The sequence below is a fragment of the Cibotium barometz genome, chromosome 23 (genome assembly GCF_041138505.1).
Source record: "Cibotium barometz isolate CiBa-2024 chromosome 23, ASM4113850v1, whole genome shotgun sequence".
Taxonomy (NCBI): Eukaryota; Viridiplantae; Streptophyta; class Polypodiopsida; order Cyatheales; family Cibotiaceae; genus Cibotium; species Cibotium barometz.
Window position 1 is genome coordinate 17,816,906 of NC_141068.1, and position 17,581 is coordinate 17,834,486.

General features: G+C 43.7%; 1 protein-coding gene across 1 annotated transcript in view; it reads left to right on the forward strand.

Annotated features, from left to right (window-relative positions):
* Positions 1–1,859: 1,859 nt before the first annotated feature.
* Positions 1,860–17,581, forward strand: part of LOC147625693 (Met-10+ like family protein) — a 74,269-nt gene continuing 58,547 nt past the window's right edge. Inside the window, exons 1-5 of the mRNA XM_086817200.1 lie at positions 1,860–3,339; positions 3,542–3,643; positions 3,729–3,848; positions 3,956–4,119; positions 12,533–12,603. Coding sequence (XP_086673326.1) covers positions 2,152–3,339; positions 3,542–3,643; positions 3,729–3,848; positions 3,956–4,119; positions 12,533–12,603 — 1,645 coding nt within the window. The 5' untranslated portion in view covers positions 1,860–2,151. The remainder of the gene's footprint in view (positions 3,340–3,541; positions 3,644–3,728; positions 3,849–3,955; positions 4,120–12,532; positions 12,604–17,581) is intronic.

A 17,581-nucleotide genomic window follows, 5' to 3' on the forward strand; every position in this document is an offset into this window, starting at 1 on the left:
GGTCCTTTAGCTCCACGTTTTCTTTGATTGCTTTATACAGCCCTTCAACAAACTTTTTTTAAAAAAAAAATTCTAGAGGAACATGATTACCTCTCAACGCCTTTAGCATCTTCCTCCAAACAACTTCATACTTGTCCACAAAGTCTGACACACCTTCATCCTCTCCTTGGCTAAACATGATTACCTCTCAACGCCTTTAGCATCTTCCTCCAAACAACTTCATACTTGTCCACAAAGTCTGACACACCTTCATCCTCTCCTTGGCTAAACTTGATCAACTTTCTCCACATGTCCTCTGGAGTGTCCACTTTCCCATATCTCCTCGGGGCTTCTCTCACCTCACGGCTTCCTCTGTCAGCATCAGTGGCTTCATATTTAAACCACTCCATGGCAGCATTCTCTAGCAACAAACTCACCAGTTTCAACTTGTAAGCACCATCATCTCTATTGGCCCTCAAAGCTGCCATCATCTCTATTATTGGCCCTCAAAGCTACCAACTCAACACTTCTCAAAATCTGAGAGACATCCTCACCCTTCTGACCTCTGAACACTTCATATCCCAGATCAACCACCATTGGTCTTGAGTGGACCAGCAAATGGATACCTAATAGCTGACCCAAGCCCTTAAAGCTGCCAACTCAACACTTCTAAAAAATTGAGAGACATCCTCACCCTTCTGACCTCTGAACACTTCATATCCCAGATTAGCCATTGGTCTTGAGTGGATCAGCAAATGGATTCCTAGTAGCTGACCCAAGCCTTTTAGTCCTCAATGGGGGCAATGAAACAATGTGCGGTCTTTGGGTGATGGCCTCTATACACCACCAACATGCATACAAGAAAGAAAAGAAAAGGGATCAGAACTGGGGGATGCTGAAATTCGAGCTCCAAGGGCACCAACCAACCTCGAAACTGTCCTCATCCCTCTAGCTGACTGAATTGCACACCTCTCTCCCAACCTCCCCTTTTGCTCCAGCTACCTCCTCTAGATGTCCTCCCAACTCTCAGCCCAGGCCTTCAGCACTTCTAGACATCCACTTCAGAGCCTAATTCAGTACCTTCTCTCACAACCATAAAAAAAAGTAATGGTAAGTGGCACGGAGCAGGGTTGCAAGAAGTGGCAAGACATGTGGCATTGAATAGGTGCATGGGAAATGTACATGTGCCATTTTGTATGAAGGTGGAGCACTATTGTGTGTTTAATGCATGGCCAAGTTATTATAATGAGACGTAATGTTTCAAAGATGCTATTTTTGAATCTTACTTTGCAGAAAGTTCACTCTTTAATTTAATCCAAAGTGAGCATATTAGACTTGTTGTGCTTCATAAAGAAGGAAACATGCAATGTACATGTTAATTTTACCATTTCGACGGCTTTTCAAATCGTACCAAGAACATCCCTCCTTATTGATGGATTAAATGGTGAAATTCATTATACGAGACCTATAAATAAGTGGGTGGAACATACACATATATATATGGGCTTAGAGATTTTATAAAGCTTGATACACACACACACACATATCTATTACATATTAACCATGGACAACCAAGGCACAAGGAGAGGAGAGAGAGAAAAATCTTGGATTTCTAAAAAATAAGAGGAAAAAATCTTATCGATTTGACCCTTTGTATTCTGGCTTCCATTCTTGATTAGACCCTTTGTGCGTTTACTTCTTAATGTCTGACCCTTCATTCCTGATTAGACCCTTTGTGCGTTTACTTCTTAATGTCTGACCTTTTGTACGTTTACTTCTTAATGTCTTTTACATATCGCAGCAACCCGCGAGGTAAGTACTAGTATATATATATTTGGCTTAGAGATTTTATAAAGTTTGAGTACTCATGAGCTTACAGATTTTATAAAGTTTGAGTACTCATGAGCTTACAGATTTTATAAAGTTCGATATCGGTTAAGGGTCTTTATTTGCTGCTACCACATTGGAAGTGCATCAACGGAGGAGCGGCTGCGTTGCCGCTCGTGCACGATGGACGGGCAGTCTCGCGTGTCCTGTCGATGGGCGGGTCCTGGAGGACATGCACAGAAGAATTTTCTGCCTTTTTGAAGCTCACCATGTTTGTGACTAAAAGCCAGCTCCGAAAGAGGAGGCAACTGCATGTAAGAGTAGCACAGAGCGACGCTGATTGTTATGAGCCAACCTATGGCTTCCCTTCAGTCTCTTCTGCTTCCACATCATGAATGCTCAGGAGCTCAGGGTTCTCCGACTTGTTCTGTTCAGATTATCAGCTCAAGACTCGCGCCTTTATCTCCTCTTGCTGCCTTTGGGCCTACCAATGCCGTACACACGGGACCCACAAATTCCCTGCACATGGGAACCACAAACGCCGTACACATTGGATCCAGCAGTGCCGTTTATTCTGGACCCAGCAGAGCTGTACACTTTGACTATGACCACAGGCCACATTTCCAAGCAGGACAAAGGATTTCTACACAGCCAGATTCACGGCTAGACAAAGACGTGCTGCAAACATTCGGAAATGCGGATTTGTTTTCCTTTGATGACGAGTCTGATGTGGACTTAGATGATGATGTGGATTCTGCAGATGGCTCAGATGTGATCATTGACGATGACTCAGCAGCAGGACTTTCATGGGATGACTTCGGGCCTGCACGATATCACAACACTTCACGTCAGCCGTGCAGCAAACGCAACTCATCATCATTAGGAAAATACTCATGGGAGGATGAATTTGAGTTCAAGCTGGCACAAGACCACAACACTCCATCTCTTCTGTCTAACAAACCTTTTAACCGGCTCGATTTTGCCCGGGTGTACGATGTCATAGCCCTGAGAGTACCATTAGTAGAATGCAGGAGCCTTGCTTATCGCCTTAAGGGACACTTACTGAACTGGCCGTGGGTAAATAATGTAGCAAGAGTTGATGGAGATGATCTGGATTGGGACATTAAAAACCTTTTGAGGGATGGTAAGGAAAGAAAGGAAGCAGGTATCAAAGACTCAGTTCTCCAAGCTGTCTATGGCACCACGGCTCCTCCTAGCCGCTTGGCAAAACGCCTCAAGGCTGTAGAGAAGTTAGATTCTCGCCACTTTCGATGCCTGGAACGCATCTCCCGGTCAGGCTATAAAGCTCTAAGGGAAATGCAAAAGGAAAGGGAAAGAAGCACCATAACGTATAACAGAAACAGATTTTACATGGTGGAAATAGGGGATTGCCAAGATCAGAAGCTAAGCTTAGAAACCAGCCTTCAGCGTACGGGTTTCAGCATGAAGAAGTGGATTGGCCCGTCGCGCTTATTGCTGCTGGATGTACATTATGTAGGAAAATCTGCTTCAGAGCTTCCTATGGCTGTGCAGGTCCATGTTGCCATCATCTACCATACGATTTTGTAGGATAAATCCTCATCACTTGTAATGAACTATGGGCGCCCATACATATCTTATGGGTAGCAGCCGCATGAGTTGTTTTAGTCAGCCTTGGACATTTTGGATGAGTTATTTTAATCAGCTTGTGTCAAGCAGTGGTACGTTCTCAATTTGTTGTCATGTGTATCTGTAGGTGTTGCTAAATGAACCAATAGCTCACAACAAAGGTAGGCCAAAGCGAGAGATCGTGCCATGCAAGCTCACGTTGTTTTATGAGTACTGGTCGATGGAAGAGGTAAGCTTTAATTGTACTTAGTAAAGATTCAGTTTATGACACAAAGTCATGAAGAAATCTTGATTCATTGCGCCTTTAAAGACAGATTCTAAAAGAGTTGCTTCTTCAAGGAGAATTGATGCCACCTGCAATCAAGACCATTGGTCACATAGCACATTTGAGCCTCGGAGAACACTATGCTCCTTTCAAACATCTTATAGGAAAGGTATGACGGAGGTCTGATTCTTAGAGTGGGCACGACGCCCTCATTTGTGCTTTGCCCACTGCTACCTTGTAAACCGTTTTGTGACCTGTCAGGTGCTTGCTTGACAGGTAGTTTTGGATAAACACAGGCCTAAGGTAAAGACGGTTGTTAATAATCCAGAACCAACGGAGGGTCATTGTAACCCAATGCTCGAAGTTTTAGCTGGAAACCACTCAGTTGTCACAACCATCATTGAAAACGGGATTCCATTCCATGTCAACCTGGCAACTGTGTAAGCTACTGTTTCTAAACTTGTATAGATTTTACCTTTTCTTTCTTAAATGTCCTTTGTCTGCAATCTAAGCAGAATGATGATGTGAAGTTGGCCTTAGTGGCACAAGTTTGAAAAAGGTCTTTACCTTAAACTGAGTTCTTCAAAAAGTTGATTTGTGCAACTGAGGATCCTGCTTGCTCAACTCACTTTAGTGCAAGCATTGCACAGGGGAGCTGAAGCCACTAAGATCAACAAATTGTTTTTTCTCGTCTCAGGTTTGGAACATCCAGGACCTCTTGAGTCACTTTCTCTAGGGCTAGTTGCCAAACCTGGAAATGACCATTATGATAGATGGTTGACATATGGTTTGATTTAATTTTGAGGTTTGCGTATAGACCTAGTGAAATAGGAGACAGTTGAGGTCTTAGATAAAGGAATTTCCAAGGATTTGAGTAGTTGTTGAAGAATGAGAACTGAGGGAGAAATGGGCCTTTGCCTTTTTCCCATTTTTTCACCTAGGAAAATCTCCCTGTGGAGCTACATTTTAGGACCCTATTTCTTGGCCCATCCACATTTGGGTGAAGGCTCGTTTCTAGCACATTTCTGGCCCATTCACTGTTGAGCCTTGTTGCTTCATTTTCTCTCATCGAGCCTGGAGTGTGACAGTTTCGTAGGCCAATTGCATGATAAATCAGGGAAAAACTGTCAGAAAAATGCCAAGTGGTGGGAACCATGAATCAGACCTTTCCCATTTGTCAAGGACAGAGGGATGGGGGACTGCAAGTCCAGTGTTAAAAGGACAGGTGATCACAGATTTCTGCGAACTGCAGAATTGCAGAGTTGATGACGATGGGCAAGCGTAGCAAGATCTGTCATCTCTGAGTGATGAATCCACCAGCGGTTAGCATGTCAGTGACTATCAGAATGGCACCTGACTCTGTTTCTTCACGGGAGCCAAATGATTGGGTCACATTTCTCGTCTGCCAACCCCTGTCCTTAACAGGGTTGGAAACTTCACAGGCATGCAACCTAATTCTACCATATGCATCCCTAATCCCCAGTGTCACTCTGGGCCTTTTTCTGTTCATGCAGGGATTACTATGGTCAGCACTTTTAGCAAAATCCTAGTCCTAGCCTTAACGGTTCCCAATGGTCATCACCCATGTGTCTTTGTTTGGGCATGATGCATGTGACAACAATGTGGCCATATTTACAATATCTTGGTTAAGCAACTCATACAAAGTCCTAAAAGTCTACACTAGCTCAAATTCAACTATGGTTTGCGATCAATTACCTGTATATTTATTTGTCTCCACGCCTTGGAAAGGGATGAAGCCTGATGTACATGCTTTTTATCCGTGGAAAAATAGCGAAGGTGGAGCTGAATGAAGGCTAAAATAAAGAGGAGCATCAATTTTTAACAAAGTTTTTTTTGCAGTATAGTGTACCTAAAGGAGCAGCATTGTTGCAAGTAACCTTTCATGCAGGTGTGGGTAAAAAAAGAGGAGAATGAATTGTTTTCACTTTGGAAAGCAGCATGTTGGCGTGGCGTGTGCTACACGGAAGGAGCTTCATACTATCATTTGTGCTTTTAACAGATGAAGGCACTTCTTGCATGGTCCAAAGCTTGACCTGATCACAAAGTAAAAGATGGATTCATAATAAGTCAGATCATTATTGGAAGAAGGCCAGATGGTGTGAAATGTTTTAAGGGTTCAATTAAAGTTTTTATGGGGTATAGAAAACTAATGCTCACAGCTCTTTCACATAAATTTTTTGCAGCTAGGTGGAAATAAGGATGATTAATGTTATGCACAAAAGTGTGAATATGTCATGTCACATGCATCATCCTCAAATCATCAGATGCTTGTGCCATACGGCTATTATTTAGGGTTAGGTTTGTGTTTTGTAGAGAATCATCCCATGTTGTGAGCCCTAATCTAGGCTATGTATATGTAATATGCTTACTGAATCAATGGTAATTAAATGCTGATTAACGCTAATCACATAATGCCACAAATACATAATTAGACTATAGAGTTGACCTAATCTTATTGCAAAACATGAATATTTACAATGATGAACTTGGATCTAGACTCTTGTCATGCCAGCTGCTACATGATGAACTTGGATCTAGGCTCTTATCATGCTAGGGTTAATCTATTGTATATATTACACATGAATATTTACGACGACTTTATCATGCTAGCGGTAATGCTACATACATGAATAGAAGGTTATTGATGCTCCAAAGTTGTTCAGGGTTGCTGTGCCCTGGCTGGAAACTGGTGATTCAGGCCCTTCCGTTGCCACCCCCTTGATTTTCACTTAAGGGATTTGGCAGCGAATGCTCTCATTTGACCCTCAACCATTTATTTATATGCATCTATAGGACTAGTTGGCTGGTTAGGGTTGGTCGGTTTGCTGCCACGTGTGCCAACATTGCCAAGTATGGCCAATCGTGCCAATTGCCAACTGTGCCAACTCTTTTTACACGGGTTCCTGGTCTTTGTGTGTCCTGATAGCTTATGGGCCTTCTGAATGGTGCCTATCCAGCCTCTAAACCTGTCCTTGAACCATGCCCATGTGGCACTCATGTAAGTGATGCACATGACATTCCCTCTTGCTAAACTTGAAGCACAAGGGAACATAATTCTTCTTTGCTCCACTTCCACCTTGGGAAAGCTGTTCATTGTAACATGCACATGTGGCTTATCTTCCAAAAAACTAACTAGCAAGACTGACCAACTGGAGGAAACAACTCCCTACGTCAACCTGTAGGCACTGGTGCACCTTTTCTGGATCTTCCAATGGTGAAGCCAATTGAACTGCTGACATGAGAATCACTACGAGACTCACCTCATACTCCAGCTTGGAGAATGAACTTGGTTATCTCTAGTTTATTGTTGTTGCCACAAACTTTGGGTTCTACTAATCCTTGGAGATTGGTTCAAGTACTGGTGTTGGCTATGCAGAATGTGACAACTGCACCTCTTGGTTGACCTTAGTGTGTGGCATCGAGGCTGTCCCATGCATGTTGCTGGATTCCTTGTAACCTTGGTCTTCTACTGGTGGCCAGATCGGTTGCGCTCTTTATCTCTTCATCTTTTTTCTCTCATTAAAGTTCCTAATCAATAGTCTTTTTCTACATGTGTAACATTGGTATCAACTTTGATAAGCCTGTGCTAGATAGGTATAGGTTTTTTGTGTGGATGGTTTGTGAGAGCTCTGCAGGACACCTGTTGTAAGAGCTGCCCATGTAGTTCTAGTGTATTGTTTCTACACGCTTCAAGCAAATCGTTGAGCCGCCCACTATAAGTACTCTAGAGGAATGTAGGCACCAGGTGTTGCAATGTTACAGTGTTGCAGCCCAAGATGCTTGAAGTGGACAGTCCAGTAGACACTCTAGCGTGAAGATCCGGCGCACACCACTCCAAGGCATTTTAGGCACCACACCCCAAGAAAGGAGATGCATGCCACTACACCTACGTGCATCTGGCACCTTCCAAACATAGAAGATGCTCACCAACTGTCACTGACGGTATCTTCGTGACTCTCTGGAGGCATTCTACCCCATTCAAAGGGGATATAGGCTATCCTGTAGTTCCACCTTGGCCATTGCACGGCTACTCTGTGCTATCCATTGTAATGCTCCTTGATCGTGTGTCCTTTGTGTCATTTCATCCAAGCAAAGTGTGTTATTCCCTCACTGTGACCACTGCTGAGTGTGCACGATGCAGTGACCACTGCTGATCACTGCTGAGTGTGCACGATGCAGTGAGTGGTGTTTGTAATTGTTGGTTCGTAGTAATATAAGGGGAGTACAACATTCTGGTGCACTGTTCCTTGTTGTCCAGTTAATTAAGTGTTGATTAAGCAAGTGTGTTGTGCTATTGTTCCATCCTACTGTTTATCCTGGGACTCCCCTGGACATACTGTCCAAGTGTGAACCACCATATCCTCTTAGTGTATGTGGGTAATCCGAGGGATACTCTCCATTGGGAGCTCCTAGCTTCTTTCTGTGAGTTTACATTGTGTGTTCTTTGTATGTCCAATACTCGTTCTCGTGTCGATCAGGTTAGACAAACCCGAAGCTCCTGAAGCCCTCTCTTTCCGTTGTTACAACCGCAGGAGGCCAATCAACTTAGTTCCACCTAGGAATCCTCCTCCATCCCTTCCCATGGCACACACAAATCTAGGAAATCCTATTGGCCACAACCAAGGTGGAAATCCACCTGCTCCAGAACCAGTGATCGCTGTGTTTGACCGGGTCAATGTCAAGCTACCCACTTTCAGAGGTTCTGCCATGGAAGACGTGGATGACCATGTTTGATGCTTCCTGGCCATGTGCAGGAGCACGGGATTGGACCGGGAGGATGCTTATGTGGTACTCTTCCCTTCCACATTGGAAGGTTCTGCCTATGAAGACGTCATTCTACAAGAACTGGGGGAGCTGAAGCTCTTGCCTGGGGAAAGTGTAGTAGAGCTCATGACACGAACCACCGTGTTGGTGGCCTGCCTCTGCTAGTAGTAGACACAGGAGACTAATGCAGGCTTTGCCCAGGAAAACCCTATAGATGATCTGGGAAAGTAGACGACTCACCACCTTGCTGGAATTTCAGGAGCTGGCCTCTGAATTGGAAAATGCACATACAATGTTTGAATGTGATACAGTGTAACTATTTGGCCCTCCTAGTTCTTTTTCACATGATGGAACACATGCCCGGACACATGGACAGGTTGATAAAAGCATGGGAACAGGGATCATGAAGTTGGCTTAAGAAAAAGCACCAGTTTTGGACAAAAAGCAGGAAAAAGCAGAAAGTCAAAATTAGTTGACCGCGAGCCAAGAGCATCATTGGAAAGAGGGGATTGAGCTAGATCAAAAAGCTAAAAGCCGCTTTTTCAAATAGCAGCTTCAGGGCTAAAAAGCAAGGCCCTGAAGCTAGAAAGGCAATAAATCAAGAACTTTGGCAAAAGATGAGCAATATTTTATTGTTATTAAAATATTAAAGCAAAAAGAGAAAAGCAAAGCATAAAGTATTGCTTTTGGCAAAAAGCAAGGTTCTCCCCAAGTATAAAAGAAGCTAGAGCCCTCTTGTTTAGGTATCAAATTGGTGGAGAGCAAGGAGATCTTCGTCAACGTCATCTTCATCATCCTTCCTCCGAGGGCCGCCCAGCTTCGCCGCCACTTGTGTAGCGTTGCTGTGCCGCATCAAGCTGCCAGCATCTTTCTCTAGATTCTCAACAGAGAGATTGGTTGTCGGGCACTCATATCCACCACTTTAGTGTTTTGCTTTTTCGAGGTTCTTCTTCAGATTGGGTATTGAGTTCCCTTGGATATCTTTGAGGTTTGGGATTTGGACTTGGACTTGTATCTGGACTTGGACTTGGATTTGGATTTGGATTTAATATTGGATCTGGTACTAGCCCGATGAGAGATCCTTGTGGGTCATCCTTTTGGTGTGCTTGGTATCAGAGATCTTGTGCCTCGATATTGACTTCGACCCAGATTTCTTCATTGACATATTTGTTTATATTATATTCATTGATTGTATTGGTCCTGGCTTGGAAAAGCCCGTGGATTGTTCTTGAATAAATTCGTGAAAGGGGGTAGGGCCTGCTCGCCGCCCACTGTGGTGTACTGTGCAAGTTCCCTATACCCTTCTCTCTCTCTCTCTCTCTCTCTCTCTCTCTCTCTCTCTCTCTCTCTTTATCAGGACACCGGCGGAGACTACGACAAAGGATCAGGACCATACTAGCACGGCATGGGAGACGTCCAGTCAGAGTACTCACCATGGAGGACATTGAGGATATCCGCCATCGACCGATGAGAGACATCTTTGGATAGTGATGTATATGATGCTTACCTTTGTTGCTGGAGTTTTCCTTCCCAGATGTTATCCATTAGGAGCTCCTAGTACCTTACTTTTCCTCATAGTTGTTGTTTCAGTTTCAGTTAGTTGTTTAGTTGTTTTAGCTTTTCTTACACAGACATTGTATCAGATCCACCAATTGTTGTAACCTTTTTGGTCTCATAGGTCATTTTGGCCTTTTGAAGACGTTAATATATCATTTCATTTCTCTCTCTCTCTCTCTCTCTATCTCTTGGACAAGTGGTTGAATCTGTCACGGCATGCCCCGTTGGGCTTACAGTGGTATCAGAGCAAGGATTTCTCCTGATGAAATCTTTCTTGGGGTGACAGAACCATGGCAAGAGTAGAGGGATACCAGTGGCAAAATGAAGGGAACAATTATGAGGTCAATACAAGACTTCAAGATGGGAACCAAGGCCAACAGTCTTTCTCATGAGACAACAGCCATGACATCTGTAGAGTACCGAGATTTTCAGCAGTTTAGACAGTTTCTCCAAGATGAAGAATTCCTTGCTTGGAGAGCCAAGAAGGAACAGGACCAAAGAAGGGCTCGAATGTTTGAAGATTTCATCAAGGATCGAGCCACCGAAGCCGAAGGAGTTGAAGCTGCTAAAGCTTATCTTCAGGCCAAAGGAGTCACCATTGCAGAAGGATTTAGAGCTACCCGGTCTATTTCTCGCGGAGGAAACAGGGAGGCTATTCCCAGGCCTGCTTTCTTAGATGCAGCTTCTTCGAGACAGATAAGGGAAAGGAAGGCAAATGAGCCAACATCAACTGGCAGGATGGACTTCAAGCTGGGAGAGAAGAGCGTCAAGTTTGATGCTTTTTATGGAAAGTGGGACACTCAGCAAGCTTTATCCTTTGTCAAGCAATTTGATGCTACTTTTGGAGGTGACAACTACTACGAGAAGTCAAAGATTCGCATGGTTTGTATGCATTTGAAGGATGCCGCCTTGAATTGGTGGCTAAAAGTAGTACAAGAAGGGACTGAGCCAAAGACGTGGACCGACTTCAAGACTATGTTCAACAAGAAGTTTCTACCTGCAAACTTTGAAGATGATGTGTAGAAGGAATGGGATGAGGTAAAGCAAAAAGTTGGTGAGAATGTGGTAGCATACCTTAAGAACTTTTCAGTAGTTTCTGTAAAGTTTTCTTATGCTCCCATTCCACCACTAATGGAGATGTGTAAGTTTGTGAATGGATTGTAACCTAAGCTTATGTAAGCAGTGTATATGGCTGGACCAAAAACGTTGGAAGAAGCCCAAGACAAAGCTTTACAAGGTGAGGCCTTGTACATGCCTTGGATGGACGACAAGACAAAGAATGACAATCGGGATCCACCTTAAAGGAAGAAGTTTAAAACCGATCCCCATCAAGAGCCAAGTCTCGAGAAGAAGGATGGAAGTGGGGATAAATCCCCACTCTTTCGAAGAAGATTGTCCCTCAAGCAACTTGAGGAATATGCCAAAGAAGGGAAGTGTTTCCAATGTGGAAAGAAGGGACACTTGGCTGCAAATTGTCCCAACCTGCCAAAGCAAGAAGCTAAAGAGACTAGAAGATCATCGGATTGACGTCCTGCCAGGAAGTTTGTCAAAAGGAGATTGCATCGGAGCAGTCTTGTACCATGAGGGCCATGTTGTGGCCTATGAAAGTCTGAGATGAGAATTTCGAGGATTGTATTGGAACAGATTGTAAAATGGAAACATTTGTGACTTTTCTTGTCATCCAAGAAGATTCTTATGCTTTTTTTAAACTCATGATTTTCCTTGATTTAACTCACGCCTCTTTTAGCCTTCCTTCTCCCACATTGCCTACCACACTCATATGTACGCAACTAGCCCTGTAGACAGCCCTCTCCTCTAGTTGCTGTCTAGACTACCTGTGCAACCTGCCCAGGCCCTTACCTGCGCTGCCGAGCCCCCCACCCGCTGTCCGTTCTGCACCCTGTGCCTTGCCCAGCTGCTGAGGCTTCTGCCCGCACTGTCCAGGCCCCTGCTTGCTGCTTGTGCCCTTTGTGCAGTGCTGCAGCATGGCCTTTGACCCATGCATGGCTTGAGAGACTTGACAGGTTGCCCTTAGATGGCCCAGTCACCTTGCATACCTCATCATGTAAACGCTGCAAGTCCCCACGCCCTAGCTAAGCCCTTAACCCTAATCTTGGGTTAGTACACGTCCTTAGCACTAACCCTAGGCCTGTTGGTACATCACATTCCTTTTCAGATTTCTTCCATGACTCAACATTCATATGGATTCATTGTATTACTTTTGGTCTCATAGACCCATTGGGTCTTTTGAAGACGTTAATATAACTTTCTTTCTTTATTTCTTTCTTTCTCTCGCTTCATCTGTCTCCTGTCATTAAAGTTTACATCTTAAGCACATGTAATCAACAGTTTTCTGCTATGCGTGTAACACCTTGGTAGTATTTTAGTGAATATTTACTGTGATGTAGGGGACTTTTTTTTTGTGACAGGATGGTTGACTCCTTAAGATGCATAGCTGTAGAATGTGACTCTTGGACTGGCAGGTTGACACATGAAATTGATATTTTTCAGGTACTGGAATTCAGAACTTGCAACTGAAAGGAAACGGCTCATTCAAAAATTCAGCGAAAAAGACATTGTTTGTATGTGCCTTTGTTTGATTTGCATGAGCTCTATTTCTTGTTGTTTTGGCTTTCACCTAGTGGTGTTGCATTTTCATGTTTGTCCTCATGTTGAAACTTGTTCACAATTAATAAATAGTGCTCTTTAGAAGTCTTCTCACATGCAGTTGCAGTAGGTCTGGTTCACTACTTACATGCTGCAGTTGCAATAGGTCTGGTTCACTACTTACATGCATCATGCTATCCATCCCACATGACAGCATACAAGCCGAGTCTGGTTCACTACTTACATGCATCATGCTATCCATCCCACATGACAGCATACAAGCCAAGTCTGCAGCCTGGCCCCTCCAATGGAAGCGTCATTTAAGTTGGTCTTGCACATAGTGAGGTATCTTTTGCTGGGAATGCTTAAAAAAGTAGACAGCAATGTGCCATGGCTGGCCCTGACCTCCTCTATGGAGCTGGCTCGAGAGGGGACTGCAGGTCCACTACCTGCACAAAACATAAGATGGATGACCCTTAGGGGCCCTCCCTCGATGCATTGTTACCTTCGTAGGAACAGCAACACACCTTGCCTAAACAAGAACTTTACAATGTCACTAGAGATGACATATGGATTTAGCATGACGTACTTCTCTCAAGAATAACCAGCATGTTATCATCCAGATGTCACATTACTTAGGGAAGCACATCATGTGCACCAAGGATGTGGCAGCTCAGGTTTTTGTAACACAAGCTAACATGACGAGACCGTGGGAGAGACAGCTAACACAAGAACATCCGGAGCTATGGATATGCAGAGTATATGACATGCAAGGGTTGGAGACGGAGGAACACGCCCTTACTATGATGGCCAACATACCATGAGATAAGAGAGATTTCATTGTTTGTACCACTAAAGATTCGGTCTTCTTTGTGGGGTCATACACCATGAAGATAAGAGGTATGTTTCATGTGGTACAGAGATAGAGAGAGAGATCTATGAGACACGCAAAGAGATGAGGATAGGGGAGCTAGACATTTCTCACGTTTCTAGTGCTGGTCATCACAAAACTAGAGAGATGGATGACTATGAGGCACCACAAGGACACCAAATTTGTGCATGGTTGGAGAAGCGTTGACCATATGGCATCCTCATCACTGCATCTATGCCGCCTGAAGATTTCCATGGACTATGGACATCAGTCTCTAGAGATGAGCGGTTATCAAAGGAGAGAATTGTTAAGGATATGTTCATTGGACACATGGAGGATAGACATTAGCCTCTAGAGATGAGCATTCCATCAGTTTAGACACTAACTATGGAGAAGTTCCTTGAAGAAATGGGAGGGTTAGACAATTGTTAAGGATATTATGTTCATTGGACACATGGAGGATAGACATTAGCCTCTAGAAATGAGCATTCCATCAGTGTAGACACTAATTATAGATAAGTTCCTTGGAGAAACAGGAGGGTTAGACAATTGTTAAGGATATGTTCATTGGACACATGGAGGATAGACATTAGCCTCTAGAGATGAGCATTCCATCAGTATAGATACTAACTATGGATAAGTTCCTTGTAGAAACGGGAGGGTTTATTATCTAGACCTTCAAAAGATGAGATTCTCAACCATCTTATTAATCACATTGCATTCACAGTAACACCAACTTGTTTTCCCTACTAGACCCAATCAACACACTGTAGCTCAGCAGAGCTTCCTCAACAATAAGCCCCCCCCACTCAAAATGTATGGTAGAGGAAGAATGTAAGGTCTTCTGCTAAAAGGGGAATGAATAACTCCGTCATTACTAGCCACATGGCAAATAGGGAGAGACGGAGCATATAGATACTTGTCACATGCACCATCCACTGGGGTACACAATGACACACTGGCATCATCAGCAGCATTTGTATAGTAGTAGTATCTTTTTTAGGAACAACTGTCGTACGCCGTGACCCCTTTGTGAGTCCTTAGTGAAAAGTTTGCCAAGGCAACCATTTCCACAGTAGCGGCCGTAGCATCCACATCCACATCTCCACCATCAGCCTCTAATGCCGTTCAACTGTTGCTAGCTTTGAATCCAGTGCCATCAGTGGTATTTGATGATAAATAGGAGGGTGAGAGACAAAAGACATCCGTGCCTATGGCACCACGAAGGGACAACAATTCATTGTCTTCTTCGACATGGGCAGCTTTGAGGATGCCATCTCTCCGCAGTTGGCAAACAAAATGAGCTGTACCTTGGTTCCTTATCATTTAGATGTGGATGCGTTTACGCTTGGTCTACGTACACATATCACTCAGAAAGCTCAGCAGTTTGAGTTCCAGGTTCAGTAGGCAACATTCCAGAGGGATTTCATTGTCTCTCTCTTTTAGGGTGTGACATAATCCTCTGGATCTAGTGATTGAGAGAGTATGCACCCATTCCTGATTGGAGGCAAGACACTTTCACTATTGTTGAAGGTTTTCCTGAGCCCATCATGATTTGCGGGGGATAGGAGCATTCTTGGAACACCACTCATTTCCCACATTCAAGCCCAACAAGCCATAAGAAAATGAGCAGAGTGTGCATTGATTTATGCCTGCTCTTAGTGTAATGTGCCCAGAATAGAGTACATCCTAGAGTGACTCAATGGTGCTACATTTTTCTCTAAGATAGATCTTAAGAGTGGCTACCATCAGGTTCAGATCTTTGAGGCCGACATTCCAAAAATGCCTTCAAGACCGAGTGAGGCCACTATGAGTTTGTGGTGATGTCTTTTGGACTCACCAATGCACAAGTGACGTTCACCAAGATGATGTCTTGGGTTTTTTAGGATCTTGTTACGGTGCTTGTGACTAGCCTTGAGCTAGTGGTATCTGAAGTGTTAGGTGTATGGTCCAAGAGGCTGTGCAATTGTTGTTGAGCTGATTTCTACCTCTTGATCTTGAGCTCGGTTGTTCTCTGCTAGTGTGTGTGTGTTATGATCATGAGAGTAATTCTGTGTGTGATTTTGGGAGTGCCTGTGTGATGATGAACTTGTAACCAAGGAAGAGAGAGGGAGAATAATATTATTTCAAAGCTTCCAACAGAGTGAGACACCTTGGTGTGTGTGAGTTGTGTTGTGATGATGTCATGGATCCTTAATTATGCCATTGAGATGAAAATATTGAGCCTACACTTTGCCATTAAGACAGAAGAACACATGCTTTTCCCTGTAAAAAGTGAGATAAGAGGACATTGTGGAATGTATTTAGGTTCGTTGCCTTATTAAGGATGGTGCCCCTCATGCTTATTGTTGGTGTTTTTGCTGGGTTGGTGTTAGTAGCGGATGCCAGATGGCTTGTGCTGGGTTGTTTGGTTGGTGTTTGAGTGCTTGACATGATCAACGGGTTGTTGCTGGGGTCAGCTATAGAGGTCTGGATGTTCCTTCCTCGGCGGGTAACACATTTTTGGTGCCCCCACTGAGGAGCTTTCTTCTACTCTTTATTTTACAACAGCTGATGTGTCTATGTGTTGATGAAGTTGTTTGTTGCAGAGAAAAAGCCACTTCTGCTCTTCGGTTTACAACAGCTGATGTGTCTACCTGTTAATGAAGTTTTCTGTTGCAAAGAAAAAGCCACTAAGGAACTTCCTTGAGTACCTTCAGTTTGTCAAAGATTTAGATGCATGTCATGGTGAAGCATTGCCACTGAGAAGGTGGTGAAACCAAGATCACTTGGGTCTTGATGTGTTTGGGTTATGTGTGATGAGTTTGAGGGAGTAGGTTGGTGATTGTTAATGCTGAAGAGGGATAATGCTGACGTTGTTGTGGTGAGTGTGGATGTATGCTAAGGAAGTGGTTGTGGCCATCAAAGCCAGTATCCTGCAAGTTGTGTTGGTTGCTGATGTGGATGTGTGTGAATGTTTTGGATTGTATTTGCTAATGAGATGTTGATGTATGCTTGAAGTAGGCTTGGTTATAATACCCAAGGTAGTAAATCCAGTCCTTGTCATTGGTTGTAATCCCTTGGTAGAAAGACCAGGTTGAAAAGCATTGTTTGATGGTATTTAGATGAGTTACGGTTGATGTACTTCTGAAGAAGGCTTGGGTGTAAGACCGGAAGATGGTAAAGATTCCAGGACTCGTGTGCTTGGTTGTAAAGCATTAGGCAGGAATTCCAGGCTACAACATTAGAATTCAGTTGTTTGTGGTTGCTTACAGAGATGAAGGTTAAGGATGGCTCGGGATTCCCTGAGTTTGATGGTTTATGTGGAGATGTAGAAATGTTTGTTGAAAAGATGGAGTTTTCAGCATTTCTCAACGGCAAAGACAGTCCAATGATGTTGTTGAAAATACTCTTTTTTTGTTTGCATGATGAAGCCAAAAGATGGTTCGAAGGCTATGTGTCATCAGCAGGATGGAGCACTCTTCAGTACAATTGAGTTATGCTGATTTGAAGAGAGCTTTGGTAGCTCAATTTAGAAAGAGGCAAGACCGTGTGGCAGTGTGGCATGAGATCCTTAACTTGTGTCAGAGAGAAGACCAAGATGTGAATGGTTATATGATATGCTTCAGAGGCTCTGGAATGAGTGGACGAAAGCTTTAGGTCAAGAGGCTCCGCCAAAGATGCTGAAGAAAGAAAGGTTTGTAGCAGGTTTGAGACACCAGCTAAGAGTTAGAGTGGAGTTGAAGAGGCCAAGCTCATTCGAGGATGCTGTTGAGATTGTCTGAATGAAGGAATGGAAGTTGTGCAAGTTGGGTGCAATTGATGTGCCCACGTTGAAGGACAAGTATCACACATATATGCCTATGCATGTAAAGCCTTCTTTGGATGTAACTGATGGTGAGTCAGGTGTGAATAGAGGTACCCAAGCTCAGCTATTGGATAGTAATGTGCATGGCAGGTTGCACAAATGGCCTTTTGATCGTGGAAAGAAGGTGAAAACTCCAAGATTGGAAGGACCAAGGCTTGAGTTTGACCCACGAGGACGATTGAACAAAGAAAACAATGCTGCTGTTGGGGGATCCGTGCTGCTCTGCCAGTCTCGA